General features: G+C 39.3%; 3 protein-coding genes across 8 annotated transcripts; 2 read left to right on the top strand and 1 right to left on the bottom strand.

Annotated features, from left to right (window-relative positions):
• Positions 1-98: 98 nt before the first annotated feature.
• Positions 99-10,342, top strand: terfa (telomeric repeat binding factor a). Of its 6 annotated transcripts, none has more exons than XM_073463993.1 (14): positions 99-342; positions 1,366-1,461; positions 3,628-3,755; positions 4,053-4,139; positions 4,425-4,565; positions 4,891-5,012; positions 5,539-6,060; positions 6,705-6,858; positions 6,952-6,998; positions 7,385-7,507; positions 7,599-7,742; positions 8,908-8,999; positions 9,094-9,140; positions 9,529-10,342. In XM_073463993.1, exons 1-14 carry the CDS (start codon positions 186-188, stop codon positions 9,685-9,687), a joined length of 2,019 nt encoding a protein of 672 aa, XP_073320094.1. In that variant the 5' UTR covers positions 99-185; the 3' UTR covers positions 9,688-10,342. The 6 variants fall into 6 exon arrangements, with proteins under 6 accessions (XP_073320094.1, XP_073320098.1, XP_073320099.1 ...); XM_073463997.1 differs by having other exon boundaries at positions 1,366-1,449; positions 8,908-9,005; positions 9,529-9,778; XM_073463998.1 differs by having other exon boundaries at positions 8,908-8,990; positions 9,529-9,778.
• Positions 10,343-10,435: 93 nt separating this feature from the next.
• nip7 (NIP7 nucleolar pre-rRNA processing protein) lies at positions 10,436-12,925 on the bottom strand. The gene is made up of 5 exons (XM_073463999.1): positions 12,779-12,925; positions 12,583-12,669; positions 12,355-12,493; positions 11,050-11,190; positions 10,436-10,878 (listed from the first exon to the last, which is right to left on the bottom strand). Exons 1-5 carry the CDS (start codon positions 12,832-12,834, stop codon positions 10,759-10,761), a joined length of 543 nt encoding a protein of 180 aa, XP_073320100.1. The 5' UTR covers positions 12,835-12,925; the 3' UTR covers positions 10,436-10,758.
• Positions 12,926-15,425: 2,500 nt separating this feature from the next.
• On the top strand, positions 15,426-17,763 carry cdc42se2 (CDC42 small effector 2). Its single transcript, XM_073464000.1, has 4 exons — positions 15,426-15,561; positions 16,336-16,437; positions 16,532-16,610; positions 17,675-17,763. Exons 1-3 carry the CDS (start codon positions 15,508-15,510, stop codon positions 16,604-16,606), a joined length of 231 nt encoding a protein of 76 aa, XP_073320101.1. The 5' UTR covers positions 15,426-15,507; the 3' UTR covers positions 16,607-16,610; positions 17,675-17,763.
• The last annotated feature ends 1,879 nt before the right edge of the window (positions 17,764-19,642 follow it).

Raw genomic sequence — 19,642 nt, 5'->3', positions numbered from 1 at the left:
GACCAGCTATAAAGTCAGAGAAGAAGAATTACTTCCAGCAATGATTAACCCCTGCACTAGGACTCACAGGCAACACCCTTTCCAAAGCTGTTCTCAAATGTAATCTCCTTCACTTGGATTGGCAGGTTTTGACTCTGCATCATCAACATTATTCGTAGATATTCCACAATGTTACACGTTTACTCATGTGGTGGCGCAGAGCTGGACTGAAGGGCTGCCTGAAAAGTCAAACTCTGAGAATAAAACCCCCATGGTGCCTTGCCTCTTCCTGCGCTCGCTGGTCTGATTATCAGGCGGAGACGAAGAAGAAGACATGTTGCGAACATGGCGGCAAACGAAAGTGTAAACAGTCAGCTAGCTGATGTCGAAAGTCTTGTTACACACTGGTTTGTTGACTATTATGTGTCTCTGGCGCTAGAGTTGTTTCAAAAGGAGCTTTACGCGGACTTCCGTAACGTAATAGATGTCACTGACAGTAAGTAACGAACCGCCGTTCACTTCTTACCGCCAAGCTAGTTTTAGACTTTGTTTAGCTAACTCACTCAACTCGTTGTGTCCGGCGGACTTTGGTGTTAGCGGACTGTTTTATCTACTGCACGTTAAGTGTCCTAAATAGTCGCACTGGCCAGTTTTTAATTGTGCTCCATGCCCGTTACCGACAGTTTTGTTCACCTACAGATAGCTAAATTAGCTTAGCCGTAGCTTTAGCCCCTTGTCAGCTGAATGGAAGACGGTTCTGAGAGGTCCCGTTGAAAAGCTCCGGGAAGAGGCTGTGATTGAACACACGTACATTTGTGAAACCAACAAATAAGTGTCTGTTTTTTGTAAAATCGCAAAGTAGTGTTTAGAGTGGGCACTGCCGATAAAGTGCACAGTTTACCCGTGTGTCTCCTAGGCATTAGTAGTTTATTGGATTTTTTGAGTGGCCTGAAATTTGCAAGGTTTCATAGATTAATTTGTTAATATTTCTAGAGGCTGTTTTTAAGCAAAGCATTTCAGTCGATTACTCTAAAACATGTGTTAATACAATTCCAACAGATGTTTTCTGTGCCTAAACAAACTAAATAAACAAACTCTCTTTGCTTTCATGACTGAATAAACAAACTGAGCTTAAAGAACAACACAATTTCATACTGTTTTACTTTGTTTATTTGGCGGACCCTGCCACCTTTCTAGCTTTAAACAGTGTTCCAGGGACCTTATTTTCTTCTAAGAACAGCTTGTTTATTCAGTTAGTAGTTTGTATCATTACCTCATTAATATTGTAAATATCAAATTTCTGGGGTTAAATTTTTTCTACAGAACTACATAGTGCCCCTTTAAGTTTATTTATTGTTACAAATTTATTTATTGTCATTGTTACAGGTGTTTTGGATCGTCCTTGTGAGGATGCTGAAGACCTGCAGTTAAAGATTCAAGTACTGAAGTTCCTCTCCCGGATAAATGAAGGTGAAAATCTCGGTGAGAAGAACATGAATGCATTCATCATGGCACATCCCTTTTTTAACAATGTTTATTGTTGGGGGTCTAGTTTAGTTGCATCTGTGTGGGTACTTTTGTATCTGTGCATAGTATAAACAGGCTCCATGCCAAAAATGCAGAACAAAGAAATTAAGATATCTTAAAAATATGAGTCATTATTTACCTAACTTGCAGTTTAATTCTCTAGTATACTACGATAATGTCGCATTTGGAGAATTTTCAATTCTGAGAATTGAGAATAAAAAAGTAGAGTTATTCTTGAACCATTTTAAGTTGTTTAACACAAAATACAAAAAAGAAATCAACAAAAGATTGTATCGCAAGCAGAAATATAGACTCGACACAACCCCTACAGTACTACATTGTTATTCAGATTCCAAACAAATGTTTCATTACAAATGATATAGTTGCAGCCCAACTGTAAAACTGAACTTAGGGCTTTCCCTAAATCAGTGCTTGAGCATACACTACCGTTCAAAAGTTTGGGGTCACCCAGACAATTTCATGTTTTCCATGAAAACTCACACTTTTATTCATCAAATGAGTTGCAAAATGAATAGAAAATATAGTCAAGACATTGACGAGGTTAGAAATAATGATTTTTATTTGAAATAATAATTTTGTCCTTCAAATTTTGCTTTCGTCAAAGAATTCTCCATTTGCAGCAATTACAGCCTCGCAGACCTTTGGCATTCTAGCTGTCAATTTGTTGAGGTAATCAGAAGAAATTTCACCCCACGCTTCCTGAAGCACCTCCCACAAGTTGGATTGGCTTGATGGGCACTTCTTATGTACCATACGGTCAAGCTGCTCCCACAACAGCTCAATAGGGTTGAGATCTAGTGACTGCGCTGGCCACTCCATTTCAGACAGAATACCAGCTGACTGCTTCTTCCCTAAATAGTCCTTGCATAGTTTGGAGGTGTGCTTTGGGTCATTGTCCTGTTGTAGGAGGAAATTGGCTCCAATCAAGCGCTGTCCACAGGGTATGGCATGGCGTTGCAAAATGGAGTGATAGCCTTCCTTATTCAAAATCCCTTTTACCTTGTACAAATCTCCCACTTTACCAGCACCAAAGCAGCCCCAGACCATCACATTACCTCCACCATGCTTGACAGATGGCGTCAGGCACTCCTCCAGCATCTTTTCACTTGTTCTGCGTCTCACAAATGTTCTTCTATGTGATCCAGACACCTCAAACTTAGATGTGTCTGTCCATAACACTTTTTTCCAATCTTCCTCTGACTAATGTCTGTGTTCTTTTGCCCATCTTAACCTTTTCCTTTTATTGGCCAGTCTCACATATGGCTTTTTCTTTGCCACTCTGCCTAGAAGGCCGGCATCCCGGAGTCGCCTCTCCACTGTGGACGTTGAGACTGGTGCTTTGCGGGTACCATTTAATGAAGCTGCCAGTTGAGGACCTGTCGGGTGTCTATTTCTCAAACCAGAGACTAGAGACTCTAATGTCCTCTTGCTTAGTTGTGCACCGGGGCCTCCCACTTCTCTTTCTATTCTGGTTAGAGCCTGTTTGTGCTGTTCTCAGAAGGGAGTAGTACACACCGTTGTAGGACATCTTCAGTTTCTTGGCAATTTTTTGCATGGAATAGCCTTCATTTCTCAGAACAAGAATAGACTGTCGAGTTTCAGAAGAAAGTTCTCTTTTTCTGGCCATTTTGAGAGTATAATCAAACCCACAAATGCTGACGCTCCAGATACTCAACTAGCTCAAAGGAAGGCCAGTTTTAGAGCTTCTCTAATCAGCACAACAGTTTTCAGCTGTGCTAATATAATTGCATAAGGGTTTTCTAATCTTCAATTAGCCTTTTAACACGATTAGCTAACACAATGTACCATTAGAACACTGGAGTGATGGTTGCTGGAAATGGGCCTCTGTACATCTATGTAGATATTCCATTAAAAATCAGCCGTTTCCAGCTAGGATAGTCATTTACCACATTAACAATGTCTAGACTGTATTTCTGATTTATTTAATGTGATCTTCATTGAAAAAAACAGTGCTTTTCTTTCAAAAATAAGGACATTTGCAAGTGACCCCAAACTTTTGAATGGTAGTGTACATCCAATCCTGTTTTCTTATTGTGACCCAAACACAACGTTTAATTTTTATCTTTTCTTTGTTGACAGGTGAGTTATTTGGTCCTGAAGAGTCTAGTCCCCTGGAATCAGCCTTACTTTTGCTGAAAGAAATCAACCAGGAAAACTCTATTCCACAGCAAGATTTTGAGAATGTATGCACTTCACTTAAAGAAATGGTATGTTTTTATTTTATTAATTTAATAAATAATTTTTTTTAATGTCATTTTTGTTGTTATTCATTTACATTCAAATTCTGCATTGGTTCAACTGTGATGCCTGCTGGCACAAGGACATACAGTTATCAATCAAAAACGATGGTTTTAATGATGAATAAGATGCTAATGCCGCACCTACTGTGTGTGTGTGTGTGTGTGTGTGTGTGTGTGTGTGTGTGTGTGTGTGTGTGTGTGTGTGTGTTAAAGACACTTGCTTTCAGATTTGCTTAATCGCGTTTTTTTTTTTTCTGTCTTTAGACTGTGGTCATTTTCATGAAGAACAACGAGTTTGGCAAAGCTAAAGAGGTTCTTAACACACACTTTCCCAAACAAATGGTTGGCAAGGTGAGTTCAGTAATTAAAGCCTCAAGGCCTTACACATCTATGGATAGCCATATGAGTAGCTCAACACGAGTGAAGTTGTTTTAACATTAAACACAGCCTGAAAGTATTATTTAGATCAGGTATAAATTTGTCCTTTTCAATTTGACTTGCATGTCTATACATTTTTTAAAAATGATGCTTAAACTATAAATTGTTCACTTGTTAATTTTAACATAGTTGACTTCATTTCTGTGTTTGTGTGCATGCCATGTGTTTCACATTATTGAATGTCCGTGTTCTCTGTAGAAAGCTATATTCATGGGGCTCATCAGAAAGAAGAGTAAAACGCATGAAGTCATCGAGCAGAGTGACTTCCAACGGTTCAAAAAGGAGATGTTGGCCTTTTGCAGAAGGCTCTGCCCAGTCGATACTCCCTTTCTCCTCAGGGTGTGTTGCGATGTGTTTAGCACAATTTAAAGGCTTGTTGCATAGGAACTTTCCTTTTTTTTTTTTTTTTTAAGCTTTCTCTATGTTTATGAGGTATTAATTTGAATGAATGATTGAATTTAATTATCTGTGTTTGAGATTTTATTGCACTGCAAAGTTCACCTCATGAGTCCTCTTAAGACATTTGTCATAAGGGTTCAATAAAAAAAGCCTAGTCTCTGTTAACCTTACTTCTTCTTAATCGGTCCAAAGATGCAACTCTGTTGATGTGTTGCTGAAGTACTTGTCTTTATACTAGTGATTTTGGTTTGTGTATGTGTAACAGGCTGCAATGCTGTATGGCAAAAGACTCACAGAGGCAGATAACGAGGCAGCTGGTCCTGATGTGCAGGAAGAACCTGGTCCGTCCTCTTGTCCACCAATAAACACCGGCCAGTTTGCACTACGGTAGGCTCCCTCTGCCTCTTAACTCGTTTCAAACAAGCTCATCGCTGCTGTTAAAGCACTAACTTTAACTAACTAAGCCAAAGATGGATGGTTTATATCAACTGACGTAACATGGTGTGACACACTCCCGCTCATCACCTGACTGAACAACATCAATTTGAAATGGGCCTTTTTTAGAGTTTTGAAACGCATCATCTGGCTAACAATAGACCTTTCTTTTTCTTTTTCTTTTTAGCATCGAACCATCTGTTTGCCATTATCTGGACAGATTGTAGGAAAAAATGATTTCCCCCAATTGTTAGCTTTACTATTACTCTGATACCCTCCTTAAGCAGCAAGTCCAACCATTTGTATCAACCGTATAACCACATATTACTGTGCTTGATATTTTTTTGCACAGTATTTTTTCATTCTGATAAGATTGATTCCAGTACAATTTTATGAAAACCTTTCTTACTCTATGCTTTTATTCTCTGGCCTAAACACCCCAATCTCTTCTTCTTGTCTCTACCTTTTTATTTTCCAGTAAATATACGATTAGCCAGAGGACAAGGCTGGAGGCAGCCTACAAGGATTTGGCTGCAGGGTTGATTGAGAGAACATTTGCTCAGCTGGAGGAAGAAGTGGAGAGAGAGGGACAGGCATCCCTGTGCCTTTCATCCACTCCCACAAAGGACATCAATCGGGACTCTGAGCAGGATGGGTTATTTCAGAGAGCCTCGGGTAGCCCCATGGAGGCTTCCCCAGCCGACCAACCACCACAAATGGATGTTGTTCCTGAAACGCAGGCAGGTTCACGTTCCAAGACACCTTCAGTGCTGAAGAACAGGCGGCTTTTCACTGTGGCACGACTGGTGGTCGAGCCAGACAGCCAACAGAGCTGTCAGTCCACACCAGCTTCTCAGGACCTGGAGAATGAAGTCAGAACAGAAGAGCCACAGTCACCATCTGTACCCAGTAACAAACAGCCGCAGAGCCCATTAACAGACAGTGAGGTTGATGTACCCACACGGAAACGACGCAGGCGGGCCAATCAAATGTTTAGCAGGTAAATATACATATCACTCTTTAAAAGGTTATCCTAGAATACATCAGTGTCATTTTACATGAAGTTAAGATCAATCGGATGGCAATGGAAATACAATAGGCGATATTTATTTCTTTTATTTCACACATTTAAAAAAAAAAATAAAGGTCATGAAACAGGCAAATAAATAAAAGTTGCTCAGTGCATCTCCATTACACAGGCCTGTTCCTATCAGCCCACAGTTAATGGAGATTATGTTTTCAGGCCCTGAGACTTCGACATGTAGAAAAATGTTAGCAAAACTATTTACCTTTTTGTATCTGAAAAATGCTGCCTTAACTGGACAATTTAATGGTAACGGGTCATCTGTTCCAAAGTGTATGGTTAAAAAAGGAAAATACAAGGTCTCCATTTTACGGCGGGGATCTGGGAACATCAGGTAGATATGTGTTAGCAGACCTGACAGACCTTTAACTGCTATATGGACACAACACTTGATTTAAAACATCACTGATAGCCAGTGAAGTTTCTCTTTAAACTCACTGTAATGTAAATTTAAATTAAAGTGGGTAGCTTAAAGCATCAGTTTAAAACTTGGCCATTGAATCCATTGATCTATCTTTTCCTGGACGATGCTTGACTAAGTCTCAACTGTCATCATGCAGAAACTCCACTAAGTCAAGGCAGTTGTCATCAGACAGTGAGGAAGACCCGCAGGAGTCACCGGCTTCCTACAAAACCGCACAGCAGACACCTCGTAAACAACCGGCCAACGATCCTCTCAGCGAGAGTCGTACCTCAACCCCAGAAAGAATATCGGTAATATTTTATCAAATATCTGCCTCTAATTAATCCTGTGTAAATGTAGTTGTGAAATTCTTGTTATATAATATTTCTTTTTTTTTCTCAAAGGATTGCATAGGAAGAGCACCACCTAAAACTCATGCCTCAGGAAGAGGGTAAGTAAAACAAGACTTGCCTTTGTAGTACAAAAGAAAAGAATAAAGTAACAGATCTGTTGGGGTGCATTACATACCGGCAGAAGTCTTGAGTTGGCTATATTCACGAGTTGTATTGTGGGAACAAATAGGGGTGGGCAGACTATCCAAAAAATATCACAATGTGTTCAATAGCACACACGATCCATGATCTAAAATGTAAATCTATGATTCTCCTGAAAAGTGGACACGGTGGACACCTTCAATCACTCTCTAAAATTGTCAGATTGCCCACCCTTAGAAAAAGAACATAGCCATTGAATTTCACAGAGAAAACCATGATTTTGGTCAACAAATCTGAAATTTTCTGATTTAAATCTTGACTGTCTCAAACTCTCAACACACAGAAAGTCCACTGAATCCAATCAGATGCCATCCGATAGCGAGGAAGACCCACAGGCGTCAGTTGCTCCCCGTAAAACCCCAGTGCAGAAACCTCGTAAACAACTGGCCAATGATCCTCCCAGCAGGCAAGTCCAAACACTACATTCATTTGACGTCATTATGTTAGTTAAGATTCGAGGACGAACGTTATTCAATTAACTTCATGTTTTTATGCAGGGATCCTGATGATACAGATGAGGTCCATATCACAGATTCTTCTTCGGACATCTCACCCAATCCTCATCCTCATCAACGGAGCCCTCAAACATGCTCCACCCCTCACAAGGACACTGCTAAAGACAAAGGTCCTACTGCAAAATGGTAAGTGAAGATTACACCAGCAGCAGCTTTAATTCACCTGTTGTTGTGAATGAGTACTAGCAGAAAATACAAAAATAATGCCGGAACTCTAGAATAGAGGTCGACCGATACCGGCACCGATAGGACCTTTTACAAACTTTTTTCATGGGCTGAACTTGACTCCGATAGTTGCCAATGGCTGCGCAGCCTCCACTGACTGCGGGGGAGTACGTCACCATTTTGCATGGAGGATACGCTGAGTCAGTCATCATCATTTAAGGGCCACTTCTGCTGAAAATATCTACATCCTCTTAATCTCCCTCTCCCTCTAAATCTAAAGTAAACAAATACAGACAGATAACTGCTGTACGTTAATGTTAGATATGTAGCAGCCATACATGCGCGAAAGACTTTAATTTACCAAGATAGACTAACGTTACATCAGAGATATTTTTTTTCATAAAGTAATTCTCCACTCCATGAAATACCTAATGAGAGTTCAACTGTTCTAATGAAGTTAATACCAAAGATTGTTCAATTTTGAGTGTTAATTTAAAAAAAGAAATAACATTTAAAGTATGAATATAGATGACTTTGTTGTCACTTTCACCAACAAAAATAATCGCCATAATTTAGTAAGTCAAAAGGTCCTGTGTATTTGCTTTCCTCCTAGTATTCATTTGGGTGTGTGACAGTCACACAAAAGTTACACATATTGATGACTTCACTATTATTATTTCATTCAAGTTTCATTACAAACCATTAGGGCTGCACCATTAATTGCAAAATAATCGGAATATGACTAAGTGCAATATCCAAATCGTAAGAACTGCAGTTATTTTATGAAGGTAAAATGTGTCACAAAACAGTGTTTTAATGAAATGTTGTAGTGCTGCAGAGATGATCTGGCCTACAAAGCTTGTTCTCCAGATGTAATAAAACATGTTTGTTTGGCAGAGACCTGGAGAAATGCCACATCATGATTTTACTAGTTTTTCAATGATAATGAAAATTGTGATGTAAAATGTAATCACCCATAATAATCATGAATTATATCGCAATCGCAATATCACTTCAAAATGACCTATTTATTTAAACAACAGTCTTAAAATAATGTTTTTGTTTTTTTCACAGCTGTTTATGAATTAGCATTATGAAGCATGATAAACTCTTCTTTTGTTCACAGGAAAGAGCTGTTCTATAATGCAAAGGAGACTAAGGAAAGATGGAGTGATGAAGAGACTTATTTCATCTCCAAAAGGGATAACGGTAATAACGGTAATGGTAATATTTTATCTTATTAATACTTTGCGAATCTAGTTGAAAAAATAGTTCAAGCAGTAAAATATCCTCTTTTTTTTCTCCCTGGAAGGATCACACGACGAGAGCAACAGTCCAAACTCAGGCCATAAGAAGAGGGTAAGTAAAACAAGACCTGGATTTGTAATATCTAAAAGTAAAAAATGAAGTAACAGATTTGTTGGGGTGCATTTCTTTTCGGCAGATGTCTTAAGGTTGGCTACACTCACAAGTTATTGAAATATCAAACTACAATCAGAAAACATTGATGTAGAAAGGATAGCATGAGTTTGGTCGCTTCTTGCCTCCAATAAGACCCACAACTTTCAGATGTCTGACGGTTCTGGCAGCTGATCAAAGTTCTATGCAAGCGGACTTCTCAGTATAGTCGGCTGCACTATAATGCAGCAACAGTGACAAAAATAAAATGCAGCGATGTTGTCTGTTTTATGCTGGTGTGTTAAAGTAGCAGAAAATTGAGTGACCTCATGTTCCTGTTGTATTGCAGAGGTGGACTGAGCGTGAGACGCAGAAGCTGAAAGAAGGGGTCCAAAAATTCGGAGAGGGCAACTGGAATAAGATAAAGTCATATTACTCCTTCAGAAATCGATCAAATATCAACCTTAAGGACCGGTGGCGTACAATGAAAAAGCTAAATATGGTCTGAAAGGACTTCAAAAGCACAGGGCACTTCTTTTCTGTTTTTTCTTTTTTTAACCAGTTTTTGTACATTAAAGGGTAGCTTCCGTATTTTTCAACCTGGACCCAATTTTCCCATGTTTCTGTATCTAAGTGAGTAATGGGGGCAACACTTTTTGGAATTTGGAAACAACTTTTCAACTTTCTCCCCTCCTTGCGTTTGCCTGCAGTATTACTATTGTTGATAGTTATTAGTCGAAAAGACATGGCTACCGCTAGCGGCCAAGCTACTGTCCAAAGCAAAAAAACAACCGTAAGAATCCCAGTTTGACCTCGGAACCCTGATCTCTAAGCGAATGGTCATTTTTGCATTGTAATCGCAATTTTCATTTTCTGTAAAGATGCTATTTAAAGCATGATGATTTGACATTTGCAAGCATTTTCAGTTGTTGTATTTTTACAGTGCACAATTGCCCAGAGGGATTACTTTGCAACCTGTGTTGTGGTTGCTGGTTGTTTCACTCAATAATGGAAGTATTTCAAAAACTCTTGTCCCCATGAGTCACTTAGACACAAACGTTGGAAAATAGGGTCCAGATTGAAAAATACTAAAGGTAACCCTTTAATCACGTTTAAAGTTAATGTACAGTTTGTACTTCAATAAATTTGTTTCAGCTTGCAAAGTAGTGGTCTGTTTGCTATAAAAACTGCATTAGTGTCTGATAATCAATTTCACTGTAGCCCTACATACAGTAGCAAGCTCACAAAGACAAATATTTACAAAGACAATATGGATTTATTTGAAAAGGATGACATTTACAAAAACATGATTTGACTCGCAGCCAGAGTGACGGTTTCAGGAGGTGTTGTGACAAGAAACCTGCAGATGGCAAATTAGCAGTATCCCAAGGTGAGTCAAGAGAGGTCTTTGTTTCAGTCTTTTGACTGTGAATTGGAAATATGGGCCAACTGTAGCATCTGCTGTTGAGGTGCCCTAGAACCAGACACTTCAACCATTTCTGTTAAAACAAACCGCAGCTGTGAATTTCAGTGAATGTTCCTGGGTATTAAATGTGACAGTCCAGCTGTTGATGCATCTTTATGTTAATGTGTCTTCATTCCTAATGTACTCTCCCACATCGGCCTGGTGGAACACAACAATGGACATGGGATCCACTCGCCGACACTCCTGAGTGGACTTGGCTGCCACGCCGAAACCCTGAGAAATAAGACACAGAAATCCCATCAGTGAACAAGGACAGAGATGGAAATCTGTCGTATGATCTAAAATTAAATGACTCCTCCAGAGTTACACTAGCACTAGAGTTTGTTTGGATATAAGCACTTGACATTGCGGTGAGTGTGGTGTCATCATAGTTACAAAACTTACCAGGGGCACATCTGACATGGAGTAGACCACGACTCCCTGGTACTGATTGGTGTTCTCGGTGATTCTCCCAAGCCCAGACTTTAGCACGTGGTTCCCATAGAGGAAAGACTGCTCTGCTCCAGGTTTCACCCACACCTTGAACTGATGACAGGACAGAATCAGAATTCCTTTATTTGTCCCGCAAATGGGGAAATTTCTGTGTCACAGCAGCCAAAGGACAGAAATATTACAATAAACAATAATAAAAGTAAACAATATAATAGAAAGATAAAAAATAGAATAGACTCGTATATACATAATATTTACAATATGAACAGTAATTATAAACCGAAGCCTTCAAGTTATTCATACGTGCATGAATTTACCTGACTTAATCTTAGTAGAGATGTAATGCTTCAACTTTTTTTTTTAAGAATGAAAACAGGACTGGCTGTATGCACAAGCAGAATAGCAATGGAGGTCATATTTAGTGATTACATTTTAAAATATCCATAATGTATAACCATAAGTTTTTTAGGATCGTTTCAAAAATAGGCTTGCCTTAACTGTGTAGCAGGTGTAATCATGCAGGAGCCATCTCATAAAGCAGAATAAATCTTATCTGGTTGCTCAGTAAAACTGGGCCAGCTCTTTTTTTTAACTTGAGTCAGTCAATTTTCAATACTACAGCTTGAGTTTTAGTTGGCGAATGTGTTACTGTGACAGTAACTATGCTTTTCCTACTATGCCAAGTCAAATGGTCTGCTGTGAAAAGGCCTACTGTTATGCTGCTGATGTTCTTCAGCCATATGGCTTCTAAAAACATTAATGGCAGATACCACCTGCATACACTGATTCTCACTGTTTTTAAAAAATAATAATAATCTGGGCATTTGACAGAAGAGCAACTGACCTCTATATAGCATAAATTGTCAGATTAGTGACATGTTGTATATTTAGCAGCAATATAATGTCAGGGGTTTGTCAGTCAAAACCAGTATATACAGCTGGAGAGTGGCATCTTCCTGTATGACATCTCGCAAGCAGGCCAAAAATACACCACCACTAATAATTGACATTACACACCATTAAACTGATCTGTGTCAGTACAGGGTACACTGCTCTTCCTGTAAGCTTTTGCAAATCATGACAGATTAAAAAAAAATTTAAAAAATGAAGCTCTGTAGGGAGAAACGTGTCACTTTGTTATTAAATATGTGCATCTCTTGATCCAACCTCCACTGATGAGAGCAAAGGAGAGAGGAGGGGATGCAAATGATGACAGCAAAGACACAAATAAGGGAAATGAGATGCACCCATAGTCACCTTTGCATAGGGAGCCAAGAAATCCAGAGCTGTGATGTGCAGGCGGAACTTGATGGTCTTTGTGAACTTTCCGAAACATGTTCCCACTGACACGAGCTTGTCCCGGGATATGTTTGTGGCCAACTTCAGTATTTTCTCACTGTGGGCAGAACACGAATTACACATTCATTTCTCGAAGTGAAAGAAGTGACAGATAGAGCACATGTGTTTTAATGTATCCCGGATTACCTCATGTAGTACACACGGTCGTTCTGTAGCCGGAAACAGTAGGTACCGTCAGGTCGGTCCACGAGAAGCTTTATGTTTTCCCCGATGCTGTTGAGGGAGAAGACATGGCTCACACGTTAAGCTAACGGGGATGCTAACAGGTTTCATAGCATTTGAATCTTAGCAGGCAAACAAAATGTCCTCTGGGTTCACTTACTACTTCGACAGCTTCTCAAACATCGTCTTCGTCTCTTCGTCTGTTAGTGGCCTCATTGTGTGAATTCAAAAATACGTGTTTTTTTTTTTACCAGCGTGTAGTTGTGCTCGCTCGTGAGAAACGTGGGTCAACACGGAAGTAGTCACACTCTGTAGCGGAAGTTGTGTGACGTCATCAGCGAGCTCACTTCCTGGTTTTTTTGCATTCTTTAGCGTTCAGTCGATCGTTGGTTTTTACTCCGGCAAACCGGCCGCCATCTGGTAAGTTTTCCCACTTATAATCATAATAACTCTTCGGATTATGTTCACTATATAGCCGGCAAAGAGTTACTACAATATTAATTTGTGTTACGTGTCGGTTTTGTTGAGCTTTGAAGTCACACTTTCGAAAACGGGCTCAGTTAGCCTGGTTAGCTAGTGCTAGCTGTCACTGGGAGGAAAAAAAACACACACACACACGGACCTGCTGCTAGTAGCGAGCTAGTGAACATTAGCTTGTGAGCTAACTCTGCTAGGAGCTGATAATGCTAACACTTGTCCGCCCCGCTCCACTAAAGTAATTCGCGTTAAATCAACCGTGAAACACTGGGATATCACCCATAAGTACACTGAATTAAGCCTAGTTGTGATTTTTAGCTCGAACTCTCCGTGTGAAGAGTCTTTGCCGCAGCGGTGCGAAGTTACGTAACGTTCATTTGTTTGTAAATACCGATTAGGTTCGTGTGATCTGAGGTAGAGTAACTTAAGCCTTTAAGGATTTCAGGAGTCATTAAGTTCAGCATTTGGCATCCCTCTCACCCACCTCATGTTATGATTCACCTGTACGGATTGCAATGTAACACTTCAATGTCAGCCAGGGGCACCAATTAGGATATCTACATTGTCAGCGAGCTCTTTGCATTTGGCAGATCATTTGATCCTCCTGTCACCGTCCTGTCTGACTGCAGTAATGACTGGAGGGGGGAAAAAAAGCCTGATCCTGTTTTTTTTTTTCCTGATGCTGCCAAGTAAAGTTATCCACAGCAAAACCATTTTATTCACTGACACGGTACATCCCAGGGTGTCTGATCCTGCTGCTCTGTCAAAATTCACTGCAGTGCCTTTGCTCCTGATAAACTAAGTTTGGTATAACCTTAAAATCCAATAAGTTCCCTTCACAGCCTGTCCTCTACATATATTATGTCTGGAGAGCTTCAATGACTCGTCGATCAATCTATTAGTTGATCAGAGGAATATGAGTTGCAAACTCTTTTGATAAATCATTCATCATTTCAGTCATTTTTCAAGCAAAAATGTCAAATATTTGCTGGTTCCAGCTTCCTAAACGTAAGGATTTGCAGCTTTTCTTTTTCATTTATTGCTGGGAAAATTGTGACGAGTATTTTTCACAGTCACATTTTCACGTTTTTTGACAGTGTATAGACTAAACAATCAATCCTGAAAATAATCAGCGGATCTGTGGCTAATGAAAATAACTCCTCAGCACATGTTACACTTCTTTAAAATAAAAGTCATCTTGAGTCTCCATTTCAAGATTCTGTTCCCCTTATGAGCAAGTCCTTCTCACATATAATATAGCATTTGTCACAGTCATGCAGCTTAAAATATTCAGTGGTGAAAACATAGGTACTTTCAGTCATGTTGTCAGATGATGCTCCAAATATATTTGAATACATTTGCTTGTCTGTCCCATTAACTGAATACACCTTCAGATGTGTTTTAGCTCCAGGGCGATATTAATTAAAAAGGATGCCTTATCAGAGCTGCATTGTTAATAACAGCTGGATGAGCACTGAAGCATCTGCTGATCAGTGGCCATGAAAGCCCAAGGTTATAATCACAATGCCCAGTTCTCTACCACATTATACAATTCATTCATTCACTGTCCAGTTTCTGCACTACATATCATACAGAAACTGGACATACTGTACATACAGAAACATAGTAGTTTTTTTTTACATTTTATTGTCTATTTAATGTTAGTAAATGTCTTTATCTGTCGTGCACCGTATTGTTACTTTAGTGTTAGGAAATGTCTGTCTTCATCTGTTGTGCTTGTGCACTTTATTTCTCTCACCGTGGGATAGTGAGAAACGTCTTTTCGATTCCTCTGTATGTCTGGTACATGTGGAGAAATTGACAATAAAAACTTGAAACTTGATTATTTTGTATGAGAAAGTCAGATATGTATGTACAGTAAATGAGTGTAGTTAATTAAATATGAAATAGAAGTATTTTTGATTAGACGAGCTATATATGTACACAAATGTCGGCTTTTAGTTTGACCTCATTACCTGTGGCTCTTGGCAGATGACAGTGACACGCTAGGTACAAAACCGGCTACTAAATCAACCAGCATTAACCACATGACACTGCTTTTAACTTCAAGAAGGCGCTAACTCAAATATATGATCTCTTGACATGAGAAACAAAGTTAAGACATTATGGATAAGCTTGACAATAATAACCAATTTGCCACGGTGTATCAGTATTCAACGAAAAAATAATGTTTTTCTGCATCTTTCATGTGTTGACAGGAGTGTGCTGCCCTGTGTTAGATGAACGGTTCTCGTGCCAACTGTTAACCCAGGATAAACCAGTGGTTTGTGCCTGTCATCAGTTTCCGGCGTGTGTTTGTGGCTCTGCTGCTAAGACTGAACAGGAAGACAGACGCAGAGAGACGTCTGAACAGAGAGAGGAAACTGCTGTGGCTTCTTTGTCGGCCTCAGAATGACTGAGTTCTGGGTTTGTTTCAGCTGCTGCATTGCAGAGCAGCCACAACCTGTAAGTATGAGATTAACATGGAAGACAAATTGATCGACTCACATCTTTAATCAAGATGCCTTGTTTAAAGTGGAAGTTGGTATTAATTCAGTTTTAGAACACATGTTATACGATTTAGCGGCCCGTACAGTTTGTCATTGCCACACCTATGTTGTTAATACAAATCCCACGTCTTTAACCATTTGTCAGACGTATCTTGAAGTAAACATGTATGTAACGCTGTGATCCTACCCTCTCACTGAAGTTACACAGTGTAGAAACATGTGATAGGTGGGCGGAGTGGCAGAGACAGAGACACCATTCATCCTATTACAAGAAACTGTACCATCAAAATGATTTTGAAGCTTTTTAAGGGAAAAAAGTTACATAATGTTACCGTAAGTGTTTTTTTGTTGTTGTTTTAATACTGTGGTTGTGACATGCCTGACAAAGTATGTATTACATCCTCTTTTTATTGGAGATTAAATAGAAAGTATCAGGGCCTCCACCTTACCACATCCCACTGTCTGTCACGACACTTACTTTCAATAAAATGTATTATTGCGGCAGCAAAAACAAGGATTGTGCCAAGTTGTAGTCAGCCAGCTTATCTACTATCAGATAAGATAAAAGGATTCATGAATGTGGAGCGCAAGTTTCACAAGAGAAAAGAGGAGGCTCTGTTTCAGCTGCTGTTTACCTGATTAGTAAAACTGCCTTAAATATATTTAGGATGAAAAGAATTTCATCATTTGGTGTAGAAATGAAGTTTATGTTTATGGCACTCATTTTCAGAAACGGCGGCGACGAATCGATCGCTCCATGATCGGGGAGCCAACAAACTTTGTTCACACAACACATGTAGGCTCAGGGGACATGGGTCTGGGACTGGCATCGGTAGGTTTTTTTTGTCCTCTTTACAGAATATTCAACCAACAGAGTATAGAAAACAGTGTTCAGTCAGCTAACATGAAAACCTTGATGTTTGTAGGTGGACCTTGTTCAGGCCCAGATGAAATCTAAAGGGGGCTACGCGCACGGAGGGTCTGAAGGTTCCCAGTTGTAACGAGGTGAGAGATACTTTTCGTCTTTTAGTGGAACTGATGTTCATCCGCAGAATTTCAACTCCCCCAAAGCCATACAAGCCCAGCTTAGATGCGTTTTATGCAAACACTACTTATGACTGGTTAAAGGTCAAGTTTGTTTCTGTGGGGAAATTTGATTACCTACAGATATTATGTAAAACTGTCAACAACACACATGCAAAAATGTTCCCCTGCGAAATGTAATCGAAGAGTGCAGCATTCGTGGTGAACACAGATAAGCAGCTGGCAGGATGGGAGGGGATCATATACAAAGACAGAAATAGTTCTTCTTTTACCTCCATAGAAATATCAACACTTTTGTTCTTGATGAGGAAGAACACTGCATTTAAATCCAAAGACTTCCCTGTAAGCATTTATGACTAAAAGTCCCTGATTTACCACCCAGCCAGTGTCAATATATGATGGCAAATCATGTGTACACACAACAGCAGGCTTGTCTTGAGTGGCTTTGAAGTAAAACCTGTAAAAGGCCACACAGCACATATTGGTACTGTGCACCTGTGTGTACTTTTATTAGGGGAGTTCTTAAGTTCGGCCATGAAGGAATTCATGTTATAATCACTGTTGATTTGCTTTGTTGTGCCGATAACCACTTCCAATTTCCTTATGACACCGACTCAGCTGTCAATACATTTCCAATTGTATTGTTTTGATTTCTATATTTGATTTTGTTATTTTTAACACAGCCGTTTGGCCCGTGCGGTGGCTTTCTAGTGGCTTCAGGCAACCACTTAATTGTTAAAAGAGACCTATTATGTGTTTTTCATTTTTCTCCTTTCCTTCAGTGTTTTATATTGTTTCTTGTGCATTTAAAAGATCTTCAAAGTTAAAAAGGTCATGTTTGGGTAAAAATGGGCCAAAGTCAGCACTCTGAAGCCCGGTCATTCTCAAAAAGTGAATCCCTTCGGCTGAATACTTTGACTAAACAGGCTCAAATTTGATTAAAATTGTGTGACGGGCTATGCCAACACTCCACCTATCAGTGGCAGCTGAGATCCTAACATTTGTTCCACTTTTCCCCCTTGCAGCCCTTCACAGTCTTGTGGAAACTACTGTTGTTGATATGAGGAAGCATTTTCAAAAAAAAAGCAGTTCTGTCTGTAATGGACGCAGGACCAAAAGATGAAACTACTGCTTTTCCATAATGTTGTATATATTTTTATTTTCCATTCCTTTTTTTTTTTTTAATGAAAGCACTGCTATCCATTTGCTGCCATACTGTTGCACTGTAAAGAGTAACTGTTAGGAGTAGATAAGAGGGTTTAGAAAGCTCATAATCTCAGTCAGACGTATGCTTGTGTGTATGCATGAGGAAAATAGTTTCAAAAATATTTGCTGTTGTAGCCCATTTGGATGCCTGTATTTATTATCTGATTTGTTAACGGACCTCATGGTGGCTGGGCCACGCTGGAGATTTGGAACATTCAGTTTCCTTCTTTATTCTCAGAGGTTTATCAAAGGACAGGTAGAGGTAGCAAGGCAAAAAGCGACATGTTCATTGTTTTATTCTGAGAAATACTCATGATTGTCTGAGTTGCTTTCAGGGTTGAAGATTGCTGTCTTGTAACAAACTTGAAATGAGTAGAGTACACTGGATCATACGTTGTACACTCACACTTGCTTAGGAATTTCGCATTGATTTCAACTGTTTTTTTTTTTATACTCATTTAGATTTAAACATATAGAATTTTAATAAACTATGAACTTCCTAATCTGCCTTCTGAAGTCATGTTCATTATTTGTTTTTATTAGTGTTGTCTGGCAGCTTGATGCTGCAAATACTGAGCTTTGTAGTGTCAAGATTCATGTTTTTCTGTTTTTTTCATGGCTTGTGTACCAACCGTTGACCAAGAATTAAACTTGGAAGTAACCAAATGGCTGTTGCAAATGCTGCTGCGAATGTGGGTCAGGTTTTTTTTTTTTTTTATAGTCAGCAGTGTTCTTAAACATGTAGTCTACCTATCATATCCTTTTTTTGATAGCTGTAATCGCTGTTCCTTTTTTCTGAGCACAGTTTCTGTTGCACACTTTGTCTTGTCATGACTTCTTGGAATATTTCTCAACATAAAATCATTGTTGCTGTCTTTTTTTGGCCATTATTTCCATGGAGATGATTTTGTCCCTCCTGTCTCAGTAGTTTCAAAAAGGGATGCACAATATCGGACATTTGCCAATTTTTTCCAGCTCCTTTTGTCCGATATTTGCACATTTCTTCCCACCTAACTGCGAAGAACATCCTCTGTTGCAGCGGGGTGAACACATTACTTTGAACAAAATGATGAAATTCACTGGACAAAATAAAACATAGTCAGTTGTTCATCTTATCAACAGAAATGTTCATTTTGAGCCGATATTTCTCTTTGCAGATATTGTGCATCCCTAGTTTTGAATGCTGAACTTTAAAAACTTTACGACTGATGATACTAAACGGCATTTAACCTAATGTGACCCACCTTCGTAGCAGTGTTTGTGATTCAGTTGCTTCATTGTTAAAAGATGTTTCCATGTTGCTGTTAATATTATTGTGTTTTAAAACAAAATTACTAAGGTATTAAACCCCCCTCTGACCCACTTTGGACGTTAGATTAATTAAATCCCAGTTTGTCTGTTTGTGCAAAAGTTTAGCCTCCTCAACAAGGAGAGCTCTTTTTTTTTTTACCCTCTCTTGTAGCTCTTATTCTTTGATCACGCTTGTTATCAGTTGCGTCAGTGATCGGACCCGAGTTAATGTTCTCCCTTTTTTATTGACTGGCTGGTACATTTTCGTCCCTCAGTATTGTCATATGTAGTCCAAATTTTCTGATCCAGGCTCCATTGAAAATACCTTTGCAGATGGTGACAGAGCAGCTGCAGTATGATCAGTAAATGCATAGTCACTCCTACTTGAGGTCTATAGCGTTCATGTGCACGCTGCTCATCGCTACTAACAGTGATTGTAAATCAAAAGGTCAAAGGTGCCAATCAAACCAGCAGGCCTGGATCTTTTATTACATGTG

This window comes from Pagrus major, chromosome 4 (genome assembly GCF_040436345.1).
Source record: "Pagrus major chromosome 4, Pma_NU_1.0".
Lineage (NCBI taxonomy): Eukaryota > Metazoa > Chordata > Actinopteri > Spariformes > Sparidae > Pagrus > Pagrus major.
This window is presented reverse-complemented; position numbering and strand designations above follow the sequence as displayed.

Coding starts and splice junctions, on each gene's coding strand:
- terfa (XM_073463992.1), top strand. CDS start 186: ATGTGGTGGCGCAGAGCTGGACTGAAGGGCTGCCTGAAAAGTCAAACT. Junction 4,566..4,890: donor ATACTCCCTTTCTCCTCAGG/GTGTGTTGCGAT, acceptor TATGTGTAACAG/GCTGCAATGCTGTATGGCAA. Junction 6,859..6,951: donor CAACCCCAGAAAGAATATCG/GTAATATTTTAT, acceptor TTTTTCTCAAAG/GATTGCATAGGAAGAGCACC.
- cdc42se2 (XM_073464000.1), top strand. CDS start 15,508: ATGACTGAGTTCTGGGTTTGTTTCAGCTGCTGCATTGCAGAGCAGCCA. Junction 15,562..16,335: donor TTGCAGAGCAGCCACAACCT/GTAAGTATGAGA, acceptor ACTCATTTTCAG/AAACGGCGGCGACGAATCGA. Junction 16,438..16,531: donor TGGGTCTGGGACTGGCATCG/GTAGGTTTTTTT, acceptor TGATGTTTGTAG/GTGGACCTTGTTCAGGCCCA.
- nip7 (XM_073463999.1), bottom strand. CDS start 12,834: ATGAGGCCACTAACAGACGAAGAGACGAAGACGATGTTTGAGAAGCTG. Junction 12,670..12,778: donor TTTGAGAAGCTGTCGAAGTA/GTAAGTGAACCC, acceptor CTCCCTCAACAG/CATCGGGGAAAACATAAAGC. Junction 10,879..11,049: donor CCATGTCAGATGTGCCCCTG/GTAAGTTTTGTA, acceptor CTTATTTCTCAG/GGTTTCGGCGTGGCAGCCAA.